The sequence below is a fragment of the Anguilla anguilla genome, chromosome 8, assembly GCF_013347855.1.
Source record: "Anguilla anguilla isolate fAngAng1 chromosome 8, fAngAng1.pri, whole genome shotgun sequence".
In the NCBI taxonomy this organism is placed as follows: Eukaryota; Metazoa; Chordata; class Actinopteri; order Anguilliformes; family Anguillidae; genus Anguilla; species Anguilla anguilla.
The window spans coordinates 4,960,379-4,980,314 of record NC_049208.1 but is presented as its reverse complement, the minus strand read 5'-3'; the positions used below and the strand labels follow the sequence as shown (position 1 = coordinate 4,980,314).

The 19,936-nt window shown below is 46.4% G+C and overlaps 1 protein-coding gene across 1 annotated transcript in view; it reads right to left on the bottom strand.

Moving 5' to 3' along the window:
- Positions 1 to 15,149: 15,149 nt before the first annotated feature.
- tep1 (telomerase-associated protein 1) overlaps positions 15,150 to 19,936 on the bottom strand; it is a 38,889-nt gene continuing 34,102 nt past the window's right edge. Inside the window, exons 48-55 of the mRNA XM_035429311.1 lie at positions 19,057 to 19,181; positions 18,548 to 18,669; positions 18,036 to 18,176; positions 17,800 to 17,899; positions 17,164 to 17,290; positions 16,667 to 16,749; positions 16,101 to 16,205; positions 15,150 to 15,372 (exon numbers count right to left, since the gene is read on the bottom strand). Coding sequence (XP_035285202.1) covers positions 15,253 to 15,372; positions 16,101 to 16,205; positions 16,667 to 16,749; positions 17,164 to 17,290; positions 17,800 to 17,899; positions 18,036 to 18,176; positions 18,548 to 18,669; positions 19,057 to 19,181 — 923 coding nt within the window. The 3' untranslated portion in view covers positions 15,150 to 15,252. The remainder of the gene's footprint in view (positions 15,373 to 16,100; positions 16,206 to 16,666; positions 16,750 to 17,163; positions 17,291 to 17,799; positions 17,900 to 18,035; positions 18,177 to 18,547; positions 18,670 to 19,056; positions 19,182 to 19,936) is intronic.

Here is a 19,936-nt window from a genome sequence, read left to right as displayed (position 1 = left end):
GCACATAGAAATAAATAAATAACAATAAGGCATTAAATTAAAAGGAAAACAAAAAATATTGACAGAAAAGGTGTAGGCTGAAGCTTTAGCTTATTATACCTCCCCTTTTTACATAACATATTCTAATATACATCCCTTTCACTACTAGATTTAGGCTATACAAAAACAAAACAGAACAGAAACAAAAACAAAAGTTCCGAACGTTTCATACACAATAAAGATCATAACTCCGTTTTATATTTGTTTACCACATTATTTTTAAACATTTTTTTAAATTTGCAAAGTGAACTGGAATGAGCTCCAGAAAGAACTTAATTTACAGGAGCTTTTATCATTGAATGATTTTTTAAAAAGGCTTAAGGTTATGGAGGAAAGTGAAACTTGTAATTGTTTTGACCCTTAGTTGCACTAAAGATTACTCATGTTAACCAGAATGTGAAACTTTGAACATTGCTGTTTGTCTGCTTTTATAGTATGTTAAATGTTGAAATTTTGTTGTGTCTGTAATCGACTGCTGCTTTCTTGGCCAGGTCTCTCTTGAAAAAGAGATTTCTAATCTCAATGAGACTAACCTGGTTAAATAAAGGTTATATAAAAAAATAAATAAATAAAATAATTCCTTGTCACAACTATTCCACAAATTAACCCCTTTGACAGTTACACATCTAATCTTTATATTTGTCCTTACCCTTGATTTTTTTAAACATACCTATTCCCCTAATTTCATACTGGCTCTCTCTAATTTCAAACAACCTCTTAATACAGATAGGAAGCAAATTATTTTGTGCTTTGTACATTATCTGTGCAGTTTTAAGATCAATTAGATCACAAAATTTTAAAGCATGTAAGTTAATAAATAGTGCATTGGTTGGTTCGTAATAATCCGTTCGATTTACAATTCTTATAGCGCTCTTCTGTAGGATGAAAATTGGATTAGTGCTGGTTTTGTATGTGTTTCCCCATACCTCTACACAGTGTCATGGTTGTGATGAGTTTGGTTATTCTAGTTTGGAGCAGCAATAAGATGGTCGTGCTGAGTTTGGTTACGCTAGTTTGGAGCAGCTCTAAGATGGTAGTACTGAGTTTGGTTACTCTAGTTTGGAGTAACTCTTCAGATGGTAGTACTGAGTTTGGTTACTCTAGTTTGGAGTAACTCTAAGATGGTCGTATTGAGTTTGGTTATTCTAGTTTGGAGCAGCAATAAGATGGTCATGTTGAGCTTGGTCTCTCTAGTTTGGAGCAGCAATAAGATGGTCGTGCTGAGTTTGGTTACGCTAGTTTGGAGCAGCTCTAAGATGGTCGTGCTGAGTTTGGTTACTCTAGTTTGGAGTAACTCTTCAGATGGTAGTACTGAGTTTGGTTACTCTAGTTTGGAGTAACTCTAAGATGGTCGTATTGAGTTTGGTTATTCTAGTTTGGAGCAGCAATAAGATGGTCATGTTGAGCTTGGTCTCTCTAGTTTGGAGCAGCAATAAGATGGTCGTGCTGAGTTTGGTTACGCTAGTTTGGAGCAGCTCTAAGATGGTCGTGCTGAGTTTGGTTACGCTAGTTTGGAGCAGCTCTAAGATGGTCGTGCTGAGTTTGGTTACTCTAGTTTGGAGCAGCAATAAGATGGTCATACTGAGTTTGGTTACTCTAGTTTGGAGTAACTCTTTAGATGGTCGTACTGAGTTTGGTTACTCTAGTTTGGAGCAGCTCTAAGATGGTCGTATTCAGTTTGGTTATTCTAGCTTGGGGAAACTCTTTAGATGGTCGTACTGAGTTTGGTTACTCTAGTTTGGAGCAGCTCTAAGATGGTCGTACTGAGTTTGGTTACTCTAGTTTGGAGCAGCAATAAGATGGTCATACTGAGTTTGGTTACTCTAGTTTGGAGCAGCAATAAGATGGTTGTACTGAGTTTGGTTATTCAAGTTTGGAGCAGCTCTAAGATTGTAGTGCTGGGCTTAATTACTCCAATATGGTGCAGTATAGAGGAACCCCTCTTCCACCATCAACTCTGATAAAATCTTCCTCTCTTCCGCCCCCTCTCCATCAATATTAATCTACTATTTAATTATTAATCCTGGTACACATGCTCACGGCATTCAGTGTAAATTTTTAATTTAGATTTTATTTTAGTTTTAACAGGAAAAAACATTGAAAAATCACAGCTCACTTTCTCTGTCTCGCCCCCCCCCCCCCCCCCCCAAACACAGAGAAGGTTCCGGGCGGGACGGGGAAGCCAGAGGAGCAGGAGGAGGAGGTTGATATCGACCTGGAGGCCCCCGAGACGGAGAAGGCTGCTCTGGCTATACAGAACCAGTTCAGACGCTTCCAGAAGAAGAAGAAATAAGAAGCGCGAAAAGAGAACATACACACACACACACTCACAAAAAACAACATCCTCAGAAAATTGTGATAGAGAGAGGGAGGGGGGGGTGGGTGGGGAGGGAGAGACGAAAAGAGAGAGAGGGGAGGGAAGAGAGAGGGGAAGGAGAGAGGAGGGAAGAGAAGGACAGAGGGGGGGGTGGAGAGAGGGGAAGGAGAGAATGATAGGAAAAAGAAGGATGAGGAGTTTATAATAACTAAGCATGAAAAGTACCCTGTCACCACCTCCCTCCTCCCTCCTCCCTCCTCCCTCGCTCCTTTTTTCCACACTCGTTAGTCAGGGCCCTAGCAGGGAGCAGGTAGCACACAGGCCCGAGCACTGAAGACATGAGCACTCCACTCAGACGGCTTATCCACGATAGCACACTGCTCCGCATGTAGCACGCTCTCTCTCTCTCTCTCTCTCTCTCTCTCTCCATCTCTCCCCTGCTCCCTCTCTCTCTCTCTCCCGCCCATCTCTCTCTCCCTCCCCCTGTCTCTCACTCTCCCTCACCATCTCTCCCTCGCTCTCTCTCTCTCTCACCATCTCCCCTGCTGTCTCTCTCTCCTGTCTCTCTCTCTCCCTCCCCCTGTCTCTTTCTCTCCCTCCCCCTGTCTCTCACTCTCCCTTCTCCTGTCTCTCTCTCTCTCCCTCCCTCCCCAGTCTCTCTCCCTCTCCCTCTCCCGGTCTCTTTCTCTCCCTCCCCCTGCCTCTTTTCTCTCTCTCACTCTCTCTCTCTCTCTGTTGGACTCAGGTGAATCTCCCATAGAGGGTTTCGGTGGGTGGCAGGTGTGCGGTTGTGGGTTGGGGTTTTTGGTGTTGTTCTGGTGCGTGCTGGTGTTTCATGGCAGAGCCATTTGGGCCAGAACCACCAATCAGTGTCCTGGCACTGATATAAATGACAAACCAATCAGCCAATCACAGAGCACACAGGCCAGGCACTATGTACAGGAACACAGAGTTTGTGCAACCATTAATGAGTAGGTTTTTTGGAATGTTTCTTTTTTTTCAGAATTCCAAGTCAGTGTTCTATGTGCTTTCAGTTACCAGTACTGATTGTTACATCAGCATTAGAATGTTCAGTTAAGAACATTCTAATCATGTATGTGTGATCTTACCCTAACACCTTAAAGGGTTTAATCCTGAACTCATAAAATCCCAAACTGGAGTGATTTACTATAGAGAAGGAGAGAGGGAGGCAGACAGAAAGAGAGAGAGAAAGAAAGAAAGATAGAGAGCAACAAAGCCTTTTCACATTGAATGCGCACACCTTTCTACTCAGGCCTCAAACACACAGTTCTCAGCAGAGGATTTAAAGTACAGAAAGGGAGAAAGAGACTGAAACAAAACTGTTTTATGGCAGAGGGAGATTAGCCTGACGATGCTCGTCTCCCTGAAATTTCTACTTTACGCTTTTAGAAAATCATTGTAATGCAACAGCCATTCTATATAAGAAAAATGCAGCAATGAGTGAAAATCAGAAAGTATGTTTCCGAACTGAGAGGTGAAGCTGAGATACAGTGAGGTACAGTTTGCCCCTGGAGGAGCAGCCTACGGTTGTCCAGATTTTTCTACAACAGTACAACATACAGGTCTCATCAGGGTGTACACACAAATACAACATGCAGGTCTCACAAGATAGTCCACACCGATACAACATGCAGGTCTCACAAGATGGTCATCACCAGTACAAGATACTGGTCTCACCAGGGTATCCACACCAGTTCAACCTGCACGTCTCACATAGGGTCCACACCAGTACAACATGCAGATCTCACAAGATGGTCCACACCAATACAACATGTAGTTCCTACCGGGATGTCCACAGCAGTACAAGATGCAGGTCTCACCAGGGTGTCCACACCAATACAACATGTAGTTCTTACCAGGATGTCCACAGCACTACAACATACAGGTCTCACAAGATAGCCCACACCAGTACAACATGGAGGTCTCACAAGATGGCCCACACCAGTACAAGATACAGGTCTCACCAGGGTGTCCACACCAATACAACATGTAGTTCCTACCGGGATGTCCACACCACTACAACATACACGTCTCACAAGATAGTCCACACCGGTACAACATGCAGGTCTCACCAGGTTTTACTGTCAGAATGAGGAATGAGGAAAGCCCCGTGGTTTCTTAAACACATCTCAGAGAAACGCTTACACTCTGCGTATGGAAACTTTACCCACCCTCCAACTCTCTTTTATTTTTTTCATTTTATTTTATGTGTTGGTATATAATTTATGTATTATTTATCATTGAATTATGTGTGTATTTATTTCGTTTCTCTGTCTCTAGTTTAGGTTACTATTTTGTTTAGTGCTTGTGACAGTCAGTGTGATTTTATGCACTTTGTTTAACGGGAAAAGCATTTGGTTTCCATACACAGTCTCGGGGCAGTAGAGGTGCTAATATCATTGGGTAGAGTGTGTTCTGTCTAATTTTACTGCATAAATTAAACTGCTGCCAAACAGTTAAACCAAATCTGTTGTCCTTTCATTTTCTGTCTAGTTTTAGATTTAGAAAAAACTTTATTGCCCACACACATGGAGATTTAGCTTTGGCTACACATGACATATAAAACACACTAAATCACATTACAAACATAGAACACGTAGGCCATTTATGCATAAGTACTCATTAAAGACTGTCCAATGAGATTTGCAAAGGTGTAACCAAGCAGTGCATTGTATCACAAGTTTAGGAGTTAAGACTGCTCACTACATTTGGTGCAAACAACCTCTTATAGAGATTCTTAGTGGCTCTTGACATCTGACCTCAGGGGAAGTTACACAAACTGTGAAAAGGGGATGAGATACTGTATGTCATCCACAATTCCTTGTGCTTTTCCTGTGGATCTGAGCCATATACAAATCTGTGAGCTGTGTCTTGAGTTTTCCCCACCAGCTTTGCCACCTATATTCACCACTCTCATAAGTTTAGCCTTACTCTTACCGTTGATATAACCAAACAGTCATACTGCAGTACAAGACACTTCCAATAAGACTTGTTTACATGCCATCTCTGCAATATTTTGGTTAACCTCAAAATCACGCAGTGTCCTTATGAGGTGAAACCACTGCAGACACTTCTTGTACATAAAAGCACAGTTTCTTGTCAAAACATAGATAATCGTTGAAAATTGATCCAAGGTACTTGAGACTTGTTACCCTATCAACAGTTTCCCCCTTTTATTACTGGTTATGTCAGCCAGTGTAGAACATGCCTTCTATTTATAAAAACAATCTCTTTGGTTTTACCCACATTAATTTCCAAAGCACTTAGCGGACACCAACATAATTAAAATACTGTGTTTTTATGAGGGCGTTCTGTTCAACAAGAAGACCAAGTACAGTCATATATCATTTGTGTATTTAAACAAATAAAAATCAGTCTCTAAGATGCTAAAATTATTTGTATATATAGAAAAAAGTAGAGGAGATATAATACAACCTTGAGGTGCACCGTTATTTAAAACCGATTTGACACAATTCCATTTATGGAAACCCTTTGGGGGGGGTGACCAAAGAGGAACTCTTTAATCCAAAGAATAACACCGCCGTTCACCTCTAAATCAAACAAACACTCCCGGAGAATGTGTGTCTTCATGGTGTTGAACGCAGAGTCAAACGCAAACTAAAGTCAAAAAAAAAAACTCTGACATAGGCTTTTGGGCCTGCTGAAGATGCCGGGCTATTCTGTCAGAAAGTGCCAGAACTGTGTCTTCAGAGCCTCAACGACTTTTGTAAGCAAATCGAAGGGGGGGGGGGGGGGGGGAGCCTCTCGTTTTCGTTATACTAGTCAAGCGAAAAGAACGCCACCGTCCGCGCACTGCTCAAAAGAACAGACCGAAGTCAAACTGCGAATATCCTCGTTCATGATTGCATAAATAGAGATGTGGAAGGTGAAACGTGTCGCAGTGCTCTGTAATTTAAAGGCAGTCGAGCGGACATCTCCGCATCACATCCCCTGCAAGTGCTGCCTGTGCAAGCCGTGCCCTGTTTTTAAAAGTGTAGACTTAAGTTGTCGTAGCCTAAGCAACGGCATTTTAAAAATACTTTTTGAATGCAGGGGTACGTCTTTCAACCTTCCTGCAAGAATAAATGAGGAATATGCACAATTTTAATTAAGCCTATCTTGTTGATCAGTGTGTGAACACCCTTTCTTTCTCTCGACAAGTGTTCAGTACCGGCATATCTAAAGGGTGGTCTTCCTCACCTTCCTCACTTTTCTACCTCATTTTATCCCCAAGCATTTTATAACCCCCCCCCCCCCCCCCCATCCCCCAGTGTGGAGTGTGGCTGCCCAGTAACATTACTGGGAGATGCCCCGTTAAACTGGTGACTTGCAACCAGAGGTGGGAAAGTCCAGGGGTTCAGAAAGTAAAAGCCCTGCCATGTGTTTCATCCAGACATGAATTCAGCCCAGCTGGTTTCACTAATTAGTTCTACCTCCCGGCTGAAGAATTGCGTTAATTGGCAAATCGACTGGACTGGAACAAAATCCTGAAGAGGACTTTTACTCCCTGAACCTGGACTTTCCCACCTCAAGGTCACGTGTGCCTCCAGTCCAGTGTCAATGTTGCTGCCCTCCTTTCACTCTGCAGCCTATCAGCCTGGGATTCCTTCCCCCCCCGCCCCCTCCCCGAGCCATGCTTCAGCCAATCACACAATGAGAACAACCACCTAAACCGCCCCCCCCCTCACACACATACACCTGGCCCCCCACCACGGACTGAGCTTGTCCCTTCCTGGGCAAAGCTATAGCCAATAACACAATGAGAACAGCCACCCTGGTCCAAGCAATAGCCAATCACACGCCTGCCCTTTCCAAAAACTAGACTCTGCAACCCGGAGCGCATCACTTCTTGGAAAAGAACAAGAAGGCCGGAAATCGAATACAGTAAAACACAATATAGATATCCTACATAATGTATACGGCTTTTTTGTTTTTTGGCGTGTGCGTGTACTTTTGTTTTCATGTTTTCATAAGGACGTGACTTTATTTTGCGCCACACTGAACTGAAATCTGTGTCTCAGAAGGAACTGAGAGGGGTACTGCTCGTCACTCAGAGCCACAGGGAGCACGTGCAGCACACCGGGCGGCAGTGTGGTACAACAGGTAAGGAGCTGGCCTTGTAACTTGAAGGTCACAGGTTTGATTCCCAGGTTGGGCACTGCCGTTGTATCCTCGAGCGAGGTACTTAACCTGCATTGCTCCAGCATATATCCAGCTGTATAAACGGATGCAGTGTAAATGCTATGTAAGTCGCTCTGGATAAGAGCGTCTGCTAAATGGTAAATGGACTGCATTTATATAGCGCTTTTATCCAACGCGCTTTACAATTGATGCCTCTCATTCGCCAGAGCAGTTAGGGGTTAGGTGTCTTGCTCAAGGACACTTCGACATGCCCAGGGCGGGGTTTGAACCGGCAACCCTCCGACTGCCAGACAATCGGTCTTACCTCCTGAGCTATGTCACCCTGTAATGTAACACCGACCCTCACGGCGAAGGCAAACAAGCATCGTACCTCCAACCCAAAAATATGTTACTTTTCCTTTAACCGAGCCGAAGCGAAGCACACAGGCACACGGTCCTGGAGTGGGCTGAGGCAGTTTTTACCCATGATTCACCCCTCCTACTCCACATCCATTTTAGGACCGTGGAAGTCAGTCTAACTTTACTCCAGACACATTTTTAAATTTCAACTGTCATTTTGAATGGGACAGATTCAAACTTGGTGTATATACATATATATGTGTGTGTTTGTGTGTGTAGTGTAGTGTAGTGTTCTGTAGCTAGGAGCAAATATCTGGGTAGCATACTGTATCTGTGGGCAAATAACATTTTAAAAGCATTGCCCATCCATGCATAAGAAGCTTTAAGTGTTACACTGGCCAGGGGCAAATTACACATTACACATATTCACACACATGCGCTCCCATTCACACAAACACACACACATATGCTCACACACACACACACACTCACATGCTCTCACACACACACACACACACACACACACACACACACACACACTCAGAGCTGCCCGTGACGTGCATCTGTTCCCTGTGGATCTCTGTTCCAGTCCTGCTCTCGCAGGACGTGTCCCATTAAGCGCTTCCCCAGACCTCTGGAGCCAACAGCCCGTTTAGGGAATGGCCTACATACAGTAACTCTCTTAAACATTCGCTCTACTGAGCACTACCCCACACACACTCTACTAAACACTGCCCCACACACACTCTACTAAACACTGCCCCACACACAGTCTACAAAACACTGTCCCCCACACACACTCTACTAAACACTGCCCCACACACACAGTCTACAAAACACTGCCCCACACACAGTCTACAAAACACTGTCCCCCACACACACTCTACTAAACACTGTCCCCCACACACACTCTACTAAACACTGTCCCACACACACACTCTACTAAACACTGTCCCACACACACACTCTACTAAACACTGACCCACACACAGTCTACTAAACGCTGCCCCACACACAGTCTACAAAACACTGTCCCCCACACACGCACTACTGAGCACTACCCCACACACACACTCTACTAAACACTGCCCCACACACACACTACTAAACACTACCCCACACACACTCTACTAAACACTGCCCCACACACACTCTACTAAACACTGCCCCACACACACTCTACTAAACACTGTCCCCCACACACTCTACTAAACACTGCCGCACACACAGTCTACAAAACACTGTCCCCCACACACAGTCTACTAAACACTGCCCCACACACACGCACTACTGAGCACTACCCCACACACACTCTACTAAACACTGTCCCCCACACACAGTCTACTAAACACTGTCCCCCACACACACTCTACTAAACACTGTCCCCCACACACAGTCTACTAAACACTGTCCCCCACACACACTCTACTAAACACTGGCCCACACACAGTCTACTAAACACTGTCCCCCACACACAGTCTACTAAACACTGTCCCCCACACAGTCTACAAAACACTGTCCCCCACACACACTCTACTAAACTCTAAGTATACTAAGCAACATTCATGTAATGTCCGTAAACAGAGCAAAAGACAGACAAGCCTGAAACTAACCATAAGCTGAAGATGGTAAATGGACTACATTTATATAGCGCTTTTATCCAAAGCGCTTTACAATTGATGCCTCTCATTCGCCAGAGCAGTTAGGGGTTAGGTGTCTTGCTCAAGGACACTTTGACATGCCCAGGGTGGGGTTTGAACCGGCAACCCTCCGACTGCCAGACAATCGCTCTTACCTCCTGAGCTATGTCGCCCCACACACTAGGTCTCGCGCACGCACACACACACACACACACACACACACACACACACACACACACACACACACACACACACACACACACACACACACACACACACACACACACACACACACACACACACACACACACACACACACACACACACACACACACACACACACACACACACACTTTGAACCCTAGCTGGAACCTGTGCGACATACACATGAGCCTAAGCACTACCCTTCACCTGAACACCACCATACCCAGAGCAGCCTGAGCACAATTTCCACCATCACTGGAGCAGAGCATCAGCAGGATCCGGCAGAAAATAGCGGCAATGCTCTCAGGCATCGTGGGTCAGAGGTCAAAGGTCAGAGCCTATTGTTCTTGTCCGGGTGGTCAGGCAGGCCGGGACGTGCACCTGCCCAGGCTCACTTCTCACCTTTCTGTTCTGCTGTAATTTGTACTTACCTTTATCGGAGCAGGTAAATTCCTTACCATTAATAGAGAAGGTAAATTATTGCCAAACCTTTACTGGAGCAGATGCATTTCTTACTTACCTTTATTGGAGCAGGAAAGTTAATTTCATTGGTGTATGGAAACAAGTACATTCCTTACCTACCATTATTAGAGTAGATAGATTATTTGGGGGGGGGGGGGGGGGCATAAGTCATCCTCTCCTTCAAAGTGAAGCTGGTGGGGGTTCTGGAGGTGGGGGGGTGTGCAGGTGAAGGCCTGGTGGGTATGGATATTGGCAAAGCCTCTCCCATTAAACATTCACAGCTGCGGGCAGGCCAGAGAGGAACCTGTATCTGGAGGCCTGCTGTATGACTGTGAGGAACAGAGGGAAGCAGCTGGTGGTCACTGCAGTGAAGGATGAGGCTATTCCAATAAGACTCCACCCACTCAGTGCTTAATGAGACAATGCCAATAAGACTCCGCCCACTCAGTGTTTAATGAGGCAATGCCAATAAGACTCCACCCACTCAGTGTTTAATGAGACAATGCCAATAAGACTCCGCCCACTCAGTGTTTAATGAGGCAATGCCAGTGAGACTCCGCCCACTCAGTGCTTAATGAGGCAATGCCAATAAGACTCCGCCCACTCAGTGTTTAATGAGGCAATGCCAATAAGACTCCGCCCACTCAGTGTTTAATGAGGCAATGCCAGTGAGACTCCGCCCACTCAGTGTTTAATGAGGCAATGCCAGTGAGACTCCGCCCACTCAGTGTTTAATGAGATAATGCCAGTGAGACTCCGCCCACTCAGTGTTTAATGAGGCAATGCCAGTGAAACTCCGCCCACTCAGTGCTTAATGAGGAAATGCCAGTGAGACTCCGCCCACTCAGTGTTTAATGAGGCAATGCCAGTGAGACTCCTCCCACTCAGTGTTTAATGAGGCAATGCCAGTGAGACTCCTCCCACTCAGTGCTTAATGAGGCTACTCCAGTGAGGTTCCGCCCACTGAGTGGTTACTGAGCCAATGCCAGTGTTTAATGAGACAATGCCAATAAGACTCCGCCCACTCAGTGCTTAATGAGGAAATGCCAGTGAGACTCCGCCCACTCAGTGCTTAACGAGGAAATACCAGTGAGACTCCGCCCACTCAGTGCTTAATGAGGAAATACCAGTGAGACTCCGCCCACTCAGTGCTTAACGAGGAAATGCTCATAACTGCGAGGCTTTGACAGCATAGCCAAGCCTGTGAGGTAACTAAACATAATTTGACTTTCAATTCTAAAATGTCCATTACAGCAAAGCAACCGAGGAGCCAAGATGACTATGAGCCGTGATACGCGTATAAATCCAGGTCCGTGACTGCAATAAGGGTATGCGTGCATGCATGATTCTCTTAATGGCATGTGTGTGCGTGTCTGCATGTGTGTGTGTGTGTGTGTGTGTGTGTGTGTGTGAGAGAGAGAGAGAGAGAGAGAGAGACAGAGAGACAGAGTGCTAAGTGCTACAGTGTGGGGGAGTAAAGGAGGAGAGTGCAGTGGGGAGGGAGTGGGGGGGGAGGGGGTTCTATTTATAATCCTACAGAGGGAACACTCAGAGAGAGATCAGAACGTAACACAAAGAGAGAGGGGGAGAAGGAGAGAAGGAGAGAGCGCGAGGGGGGAGAGAGAGAGAGAGAGAGAGCAGGAGGATGTAGAGAGAAAGCCTGGTTTGAGAGAGAGGGGGAAGAAGGGAGAGACAGGAGAGAGGGGGGGGAAGGATGGAAAAAGAGGGATATATAGAAAGGTTGAGAAGAAGAGGGAGTGGGAGAGAAAACATGAATGAAGGGGGAGGGGGAGAGGAGGAGGACAGAGAGGGGAAGAGAGAACAAGATGGATAGAACAGAAATGGAGCAAATAAATAAAGATTTTTAAAATCTATTTTCCATATTCTATTCTAAGCGTTTCTTTGATTGCCATGCACATTGCAGAACAGCCCCCTCCACTTATTGACAGGAAGTGGTGATACACCACCATAAGCTTCCGTTGGTACTGAATGGGCTTTCAGTGACTAATTTATTATTGGAGTACCCATCTTAAATTAGTCTTTAATGCAATATTTTGGCTGATTAAGTGTTGTTCAGTTATTTTATTGGCTTGTTTCTTCTTCTTCCCCTGCATGATCATGACATGAGCGCTCCATGTAATCTCACTAAACACTGCAGTTAATATTCAATTTATTTATAGTGACTTGACATCACTTCCATGTTTTTCTACCAGGTAGATAAATCAGGTAATTTTTCTTAAAAATTCTTTGGCAGGATTTTCCTCGTAGCTTTACATCGCTCCCTATTTTGGAACCACATTGATTTACTTTTATAACTGTAATAGGTGTCTGATTCAGTCAAGATTTTTTGTGCTTCCCCCCCCCACCACCCCCACCCCCACCCCCACCCCCAGAAGATTTTTTCAGGGTGCAGGGAGCATTTCTCATATACATTTCAACTGTAGAGGAGATATATATCCACAAGGTGGCGCTTGGAACATTTCAGATGAGAACCAGAACCAGAGATTTGCTAGAAAATTGGTGCTGTGGCCACTTCAAAGGAAAAGACATTCTCGTATTTACATGATATATTCAAAATTACCGCAATTCATCTCCAAAGCAGTTACCAGGAAAGCAGTTTCACAAGCTCTTTTCTGCAAACACCTAAAACCCCACTTTTTCAGACAACGCCTAAATATTTATATTTTTTTAAAAATGAAACGGTCTCACGCTTCCTCTCCTACACACACACGTATCCACATACAAACACGCATACTTCCCCCCCCACGCACACACACACACGCGCGCGCACACACAACGGCTTAAAAGTTGACATGCACTGCTCATCGAGCTCAATGAACTGTGCGCTGTGTGAGTTGAACAACACGTGTGTTCTACTGGCTGAAATTCGAACAGGTGCATGACCTCATCGGGTGCCGTCGGTGAAAGCCAGTGGCAGCGGAGCCAACCAGCAGCTCTGACCGGAAGACAGGAGCCCAGAGTCATTCGGGGGCGACATAGCTCAGGAGGTAAAACTGATTGTCTGGCAGTCGGAGGGTTGCCGGTTCAAACCCCACCCTGGGCGTGTCGAAGTGTCCTTGAGCAAGACACCTAACCCCTAACTGCTCTGGTGAATGAGAGGCATCAATTGTAAAGCGCTTTGGATAAAAGCGCTATATAAATGCAGTCCATTACTCCTAACTGTAAAATCGCAACGCAAAAAAAAAAATGAAGTTTACATGGCTGATGTGTCCGTGTGGTTGACCCTGCGCGTGACAAAACCAAACCCAGCCTGCAAAGGAACGGCTGAACGTAAAATGGCGGTCGCAGGCGGAAATATGTCGATTTCGTGGCCAGCCATTGTCGCCAGACATTAACGACGACGTCAGTTTATTCACTTCCCGTAGCGCTTTCCTATTCTCGTTTCGGCTTATCCGACTGTAGCGCCTCTGTTGAGGCACTGTCCCAGCGCGGGGGGGGGGGGGGGGGGGGGGTTGGCTCCCCAAGTCGGGAATCGAACCCAGACTGTGCTGGTGGAGATCTGTAGGGCGCAGCGGGGAAAAAGGACGAGTGATTCGTTTTGAAGGAGAGCACTTCTCTTTCGGGGGTTTCATTCATGGTCTTTACAGCCACTGACAAGCTCACTGCATTCATTTAGTATGACACCCACAGTCGACTCCCGTTACAAACACTTTATTTTCCGTCGTTTACTTAATCCATACAGAGCAGAATCACTGCACATTCCCTCTCTTTGCCTTTCAATATATCATAGTTATCTTCATTTCTTATTTTATGCCCACTGGAACACCACTTTCTCTATATTCAGGACTACATTATGTAAACACCACATTTTGATTACTTAATTCTTAGGAAAAATAAAAACCCATAATTCTCTGTTTGTTAAACTACACTTTAAACTAGGAGATATAGAATAGAAAAATCGAATTATGCATGAAAACAAACCTTGACATATTTTAGTATATCCATGATTCTTTGGTATATAAGTGCGTAATTTAGTGTCTTCATAAATGGATATTAATTGATTAATAGAGAGAGTGCAAATGGTGTGTGTGTGTGTGTGTGTGTGTGTGAGTAAGTGTGTGTGTGAGTGCATGACTGAGTGTGTGACTGAGTGTTTGAGTGAGTGTGTGTGATTGAGTGAGTGAGTGAGTACGTGTACAGGTGTGTGTGTGTGTGTGTGTGAGAGAGTGTGTGAGTGAGTACACGTGTGAGCGTGTGTGTATGTGCGTCTGTGTGTGCGTGCGTGTGCATGTGTGTGTGAGTGTGTGTGTGCGTGTGTGTGTGTGTGTGCGTGTGCATGTGTGTGTGAGTGTGTGTGTGCGTGTGTGTGTGTGCGTGCGTGTGCATGTGTGTGTGTGTGTGTGCGTGCGTGTGTGTGTGTGTGTGCGTGTGTGTGTGCGTGCATGTGCATGTGAGTGTGAGTGTGTGTGTGTGTGTGCGTGCGTGTGCATGTGTGTGTGAGTGTGTGTGTGCGTGTGAGTGTGTGTGTGCGTGTGTGTGTGCGTGCATGTGCATGTGAGTGTGAGTGTGTGTGTGTGTGTGCGTGCATGTGCATGTGAGTGTGAGTGTGTGTGTGTGTGTGCGTGCATGTGCATGTGAGTGTGAGTGTGTGTGTGTGTGTGCGTGCGTGTGCATGTGTGTGTGAGTGTGTGTGTGCGTGTGTGTGTGTGTGTGCGTGTGCATGTGTGTGTGAGTGTGTGTGTGCGTGTGTGTGTGTGCGTGCGTGTGCATGTGTGTGTGAGTGTGTGTGTGCGTGTGTGCGTGCGTGTGCATGTGTGTGTGAGTGTGTGTGTGCGTGTGTGCGTGCGTGTGCATGTGTGTGTGAGTGTGTGTGTGCGTGTGTGCGTGCGTGTGCATGTGTGTGTGAGTGTGTGTGTGCGTGTGTGTGTGTGTGCGTGTGCATGTGTGTGTGAGTGTGTGTGTGCGTGTGTGTGTGTGCGTGCGTGTGCATGTGTGTGTGAGTGTGTGTGTGCGTGTGTGCGTGCGTGTGCATGTGTGTGTGAGTGTGTGTGTGCGTGTGTGCGTGCGTGTGCATGTGTGTGTGAGTGTGTGTGTGCGTATGAGTGAGTCCTCGCACTATGCGGTCACTCAGTCCATCCAGGACAGGAAGTAGAGGCCTCCCAGCCTGTCTCCACACACCAGCTGAGTGGGGTGCAGGGGGTTCACCTCCAGAGTGACAACAGGACCCCCGCACACAAACACCCCCACCTGTAGAGGGGGGGGCAGGGAAAGACGGGGAGAGAGGAGAGAGGTTTAGAGCAGGAAGTGAATGAAGGAAGCGGGAAAAGACGGAACGATGGAACATCACACTGCACCTGCCGCTGTCCTCCGCATGTACGAAATAAACTAAAACCAAATTTTAAAAACTGAGGTAAAAAAAAAAACAACAAAAACAAAAAAAAAAACTCCTCAGCTTCAGTTGAAGCCAGTGCACAGGTCACAGCAAACACTGAATGGTACCGAAGAATTACACTACATTACATTGCATCCATTTACACAACTGGATATATACTGAAGCAATGCAGGCTAAGTACCTTTCTCAAGGGTACAACGGCAGTTTCTCCTACTGGGGAATCGAATCTGCGACCTTTAGGCTACAATACGAGACCAACTTCTTAGCCGTTACACTACACTGCCGCACAAGGTAGTAACACATAGGGGCGACGTAGCTCAGGAGGTAAGAGCGGTTGTCTGGCAGTCGGAGGGTTGCCGGTTCGATCCCCCGCCCTGGGCATGTCGAAGTTTCCCTGAGCAAGACACCTGACCCCTAATTGCTCTGGTGAATGCGAGGCATCAATTGCAAAGCGCTTTGGATAAAAGCGCTATATAAATGCAGTCCATTTACCATTTACATACGGGGTAGGTTCTCTGTTGAGACGCAATAAAATATGGAAAGGTAAAGAATGCAGAGGAAGCATAAAGTCAGACCAGCGCACCTGTCTCTTGCTCTGACGGTCCCACAGTTTGACAGTGCGGTCGTTGGAGGCCGAGATGATGGTGCTTTCCGTCAACCTCAAGACGGTGACCCGCTCGCTGTGCGCCTACGGAACCACATCAGCATCATCAACATTCTCAGGAAAAAAAATGTACGAAAGAGCGGTTGGAAAGATACAAACGCTCGTGACTGGGGTGGTACCCTTGTAGGAACATAAAAAGTACCACTAAGCAGCAAAACAATTCATTTGCACCCATTTTTTTTTTTGCTTGTAAAAGGTACTTATTAGTACCCAAATAGAATATCACCATACTTGGGAAATTTGTTACCCATAAAACAAAAATGGACCTTCACCGTACCTTTATTTCTGAGAGTGAACATCGAAATCATCTGCAGCCGTCATTCAGAGAATGCACTTGATCCTCTGACTGAGGAGCCAAACGATTGGGCAGTTGTGTAACTGGCTGACTGACCGATTGGTTCGTTAACCGTCACCAGTAGACCGATTCACCGATTGGTCCGATTGATTTAAATAGCAGAATGGTTGAAAAACGTAGAATTCCTCACCGGTCTCTTATTGCTCCAGGAACATGGGTTCGGCGGCTGGTTGAACCAAATGTTCCCTTTGTTGTCCCCGCACACCACAAAGTCTACAGCGAAACAGAGGAAGCGGAAGACGGGGACGAAGATGGGAGGTTTCAGAATAAGTCACAGAGAGAATTTTGTGGTCATACTATTGCAATGGATATCGTCACGGCTAAAGAAGAAGTGTTGTCTGTTTTATGACGGTATCTCTGTAGTGATGGTGGTGTAATGCTGGCGGTGTCTCTGTAGTGATGGTGGTGTAATGTTGGCGGTATCTCTGTAGTGATGATGGTGTAATGTTGGCGGTGTCTCTGTAGTGATGGTGGTGTAATGTTGGCGGTGTCTCTGTAGTAATGGTGGTGTAATGTTGGCGGTATCTCTGTAGTAATGGTGGTGTAATGTTGGCGGTATCTCTGTAGTGATGGTGGTGTAATGTTTGCGGTATCTCTGTAGTGATGGTGGTGTAATGCTGGCGGTACCTCTGTCGATAGTGATGGCTGAGATCACATTTTTCTTGTGTGTCCCAGATGGGCTTCCGTTCTCTTCTGCACTCAGCTCACTGTTGCCAAATGAGGTTCTTAACGAGGTGCTGGAACCCATCGAAAACTGGGGCAAAAGACAAGATCACAGAGAGCACAGGTAAGACCAGCCAATCAGAGAGAGCACAGGGAGGATCAGTCAATTGCAGAGAGCACATGTGTGATCACCCAATCCGAGAGCATAGGTAGAATCAGCCAATCACACAGAGTACAGGTAAGTCAAACACAGAGAGTACAGGCAGGACCAGCCAATCACATAGAGCGCAAGTAGGATCAGCCAATTGCAGAGAGCCCAGGTAAGATCAGCCAATCAGACAGCACAGATAGGATCAATTGCAGAGATCACTGGTAGGATCAGCCAATTACAGAGAGTACATGTAAGATCAAGAGATCAGAGCACAGGTTGGACCAGCCAATCAGAGAAAACAGGTTGGACCAGCCAATCAGAGAAAACAGGTAGGACCTGCCAATCACAGAGAGCAGAGACACACAATTAGAGAGCGCAGGCATGCGTTCACAGAGAGCACAAGCAAAAGGAGGCGAGGAGGAAGACTGTGAGGAAGACGAGAGGCTCACGGCGAAGGACAGCTGGATCTTCCCGTCTTTCTCCCCCAGCAGCCAGGTGCTGATGTCATCATTGGGCTTCAGGCCGAGGACGCGCACCTCGTGGGTCCAGCTGCCATGGAAACAACACACCGCTGCGTCTGTATGGACTCACGCACACGCCCGTCTGCCTGGCCACACCCACTTCCTGGGCTCTGTAGCCAGGTGGCGGAGGAGAGGAAGGATGTGTGTGTGTGGCAGCAGATTACCAGCGTATCTTGTCAGAGGACTTATTCCCCGGCTTGGTGACGTTTAGGATCAGCCCGTTCTCACACACGCCCAGCAGGATGGTGCAGAAGCACAGGAACTTCACCGGACACTTCAGCGTGTGGCGCGACACCTTGCGCAGCCTGAACACAGGGAGGTTGAAGGTCACAGGTTAAAGGTTAATGCGGAGACTCCACCGTGTAGCTCGACACCTTGCGCAGCTGAACACAGGGAGGTTAAAGGTCACAGGTTAAAGGTTAAAATGGGTACTCCACCATGTAGTTCAAAACTTTGCGCAGCTGAACACAGGGAGGTTAAAGGTCACAGGTTAAAGGTTAAAGCAGACACTCCACCATGTAGCTCAAAACTTTGAGCAGCCAGAACACGGGGAGTTTCAACGATCAGAGGTTAAAGACTGAGCTGCATGGTGGGACGAGAGGCTAGAGGTTGTGAAGACACCATGTGGGAAGGGGGGCACGGTGAGAAGTTAAATGGTAAAAAGCCGTGAACTCACTGTGCAGTGGGGTGCTGCGGGTTCCAATCCAGTCTCCACACCGACACAGAGCAGTCTGCACAGGCCACAGCAAACTGGTTGTCCGGCATGCAGGCCAGTGCAGTGACCTCAGAGTCAGAAACCTGAAACCACAGCCGTCAGGGAAAAGACTCGCTGTAATCACTGCAGCCATCAGCTTAAAACAGGGCTGCCCGTCCTGGAGATCTACCGTCCTGTAGGCTTTCATTCCAAACCTAACAAAGCGCACCTCATTCAACAGCTAGAGCAGGGCTGCCCAACCCTGTTCCTGGAGATCTACTGTCCTGTAGGTTTTCACTCCAACCCTAACAAAGCGCACCTCATTCAACAGCTAGAGCGGGGCTGTAATCACTTTACACATAAGGTTTATTACTGTTTTTCTGTAGTACTGCACTATGGGTAGTATTAATTATAAGCAATAGTTATTTGCTGAGACCATAGATTAGATGTAGAACGCAAAGGTGAAATGATAGAGAACACGCGCAGGATACCTTTTTGGAGCACAGCACAGAGTCGCGGTTCCACACCTGGACTCGGCCGGAGGTGAAGCCGCACATGAGCAGCTCGCCGCAGGAAGAGAGGGCCAGGGCTGTGGGGGCACCCCACCGAGGCGGCTCTATGGGGGCGCAAATGTATGACCTGAGCTTCAGGGGTAAAAGCACTGCTCTCCAGGGCATGACCACAGTGGGATTTGAACCTGCAACCTCACAATCCTAGCTCCCGCTTAACCACGAAACATCACACAGCCGTTATCCGTTTGAAGAGTAGGTTTTTTATATATATATATATATATATATATATATATATATATATTTTGGAGCGTTTTTTGAAAAGTTGTAAGTCGGTGTTTTAGAACTCCATTACGTTCAGTTACCAGTAGTGATTGTTACATCATCATTGGAATGTTCAGTTAAGAACATTCCAATTACATATTTATGGTCTCACACCTTAAAAGGTCATTAAAAGAGATATTTCACACCTTAAAGAGACTTTTCACAGGGAGCCACGGTTGGATTCAAACGCAGGATCTTTGGATTATGAGTGGTGGATTAAGATCAGTGGCTCACAAACCTACCCTTAGGCACTCCCAGCCAGATCCAGGTATCTGATGTGCTCCATCACATGCAACTAACCAAGCCCCCCATTAGGTGCATCAGGCGAGTGTGGAGGGGTGGTGTGGTTAGGGCACCATCTGCAGGCGGAGATGGAGCAGTTTATCTGGCCCGGAACCATACCACCCCACCACAGTGAGCCTGAGGTGGAACACATCAAATACCTGGATATGACTGGTGGTACCCAAGGAGAGGTTTGGGAATCAGCTCTAGATATTCGGCCACTGGACGGGTGTCAAAAGTGACAAACTAACGCTCA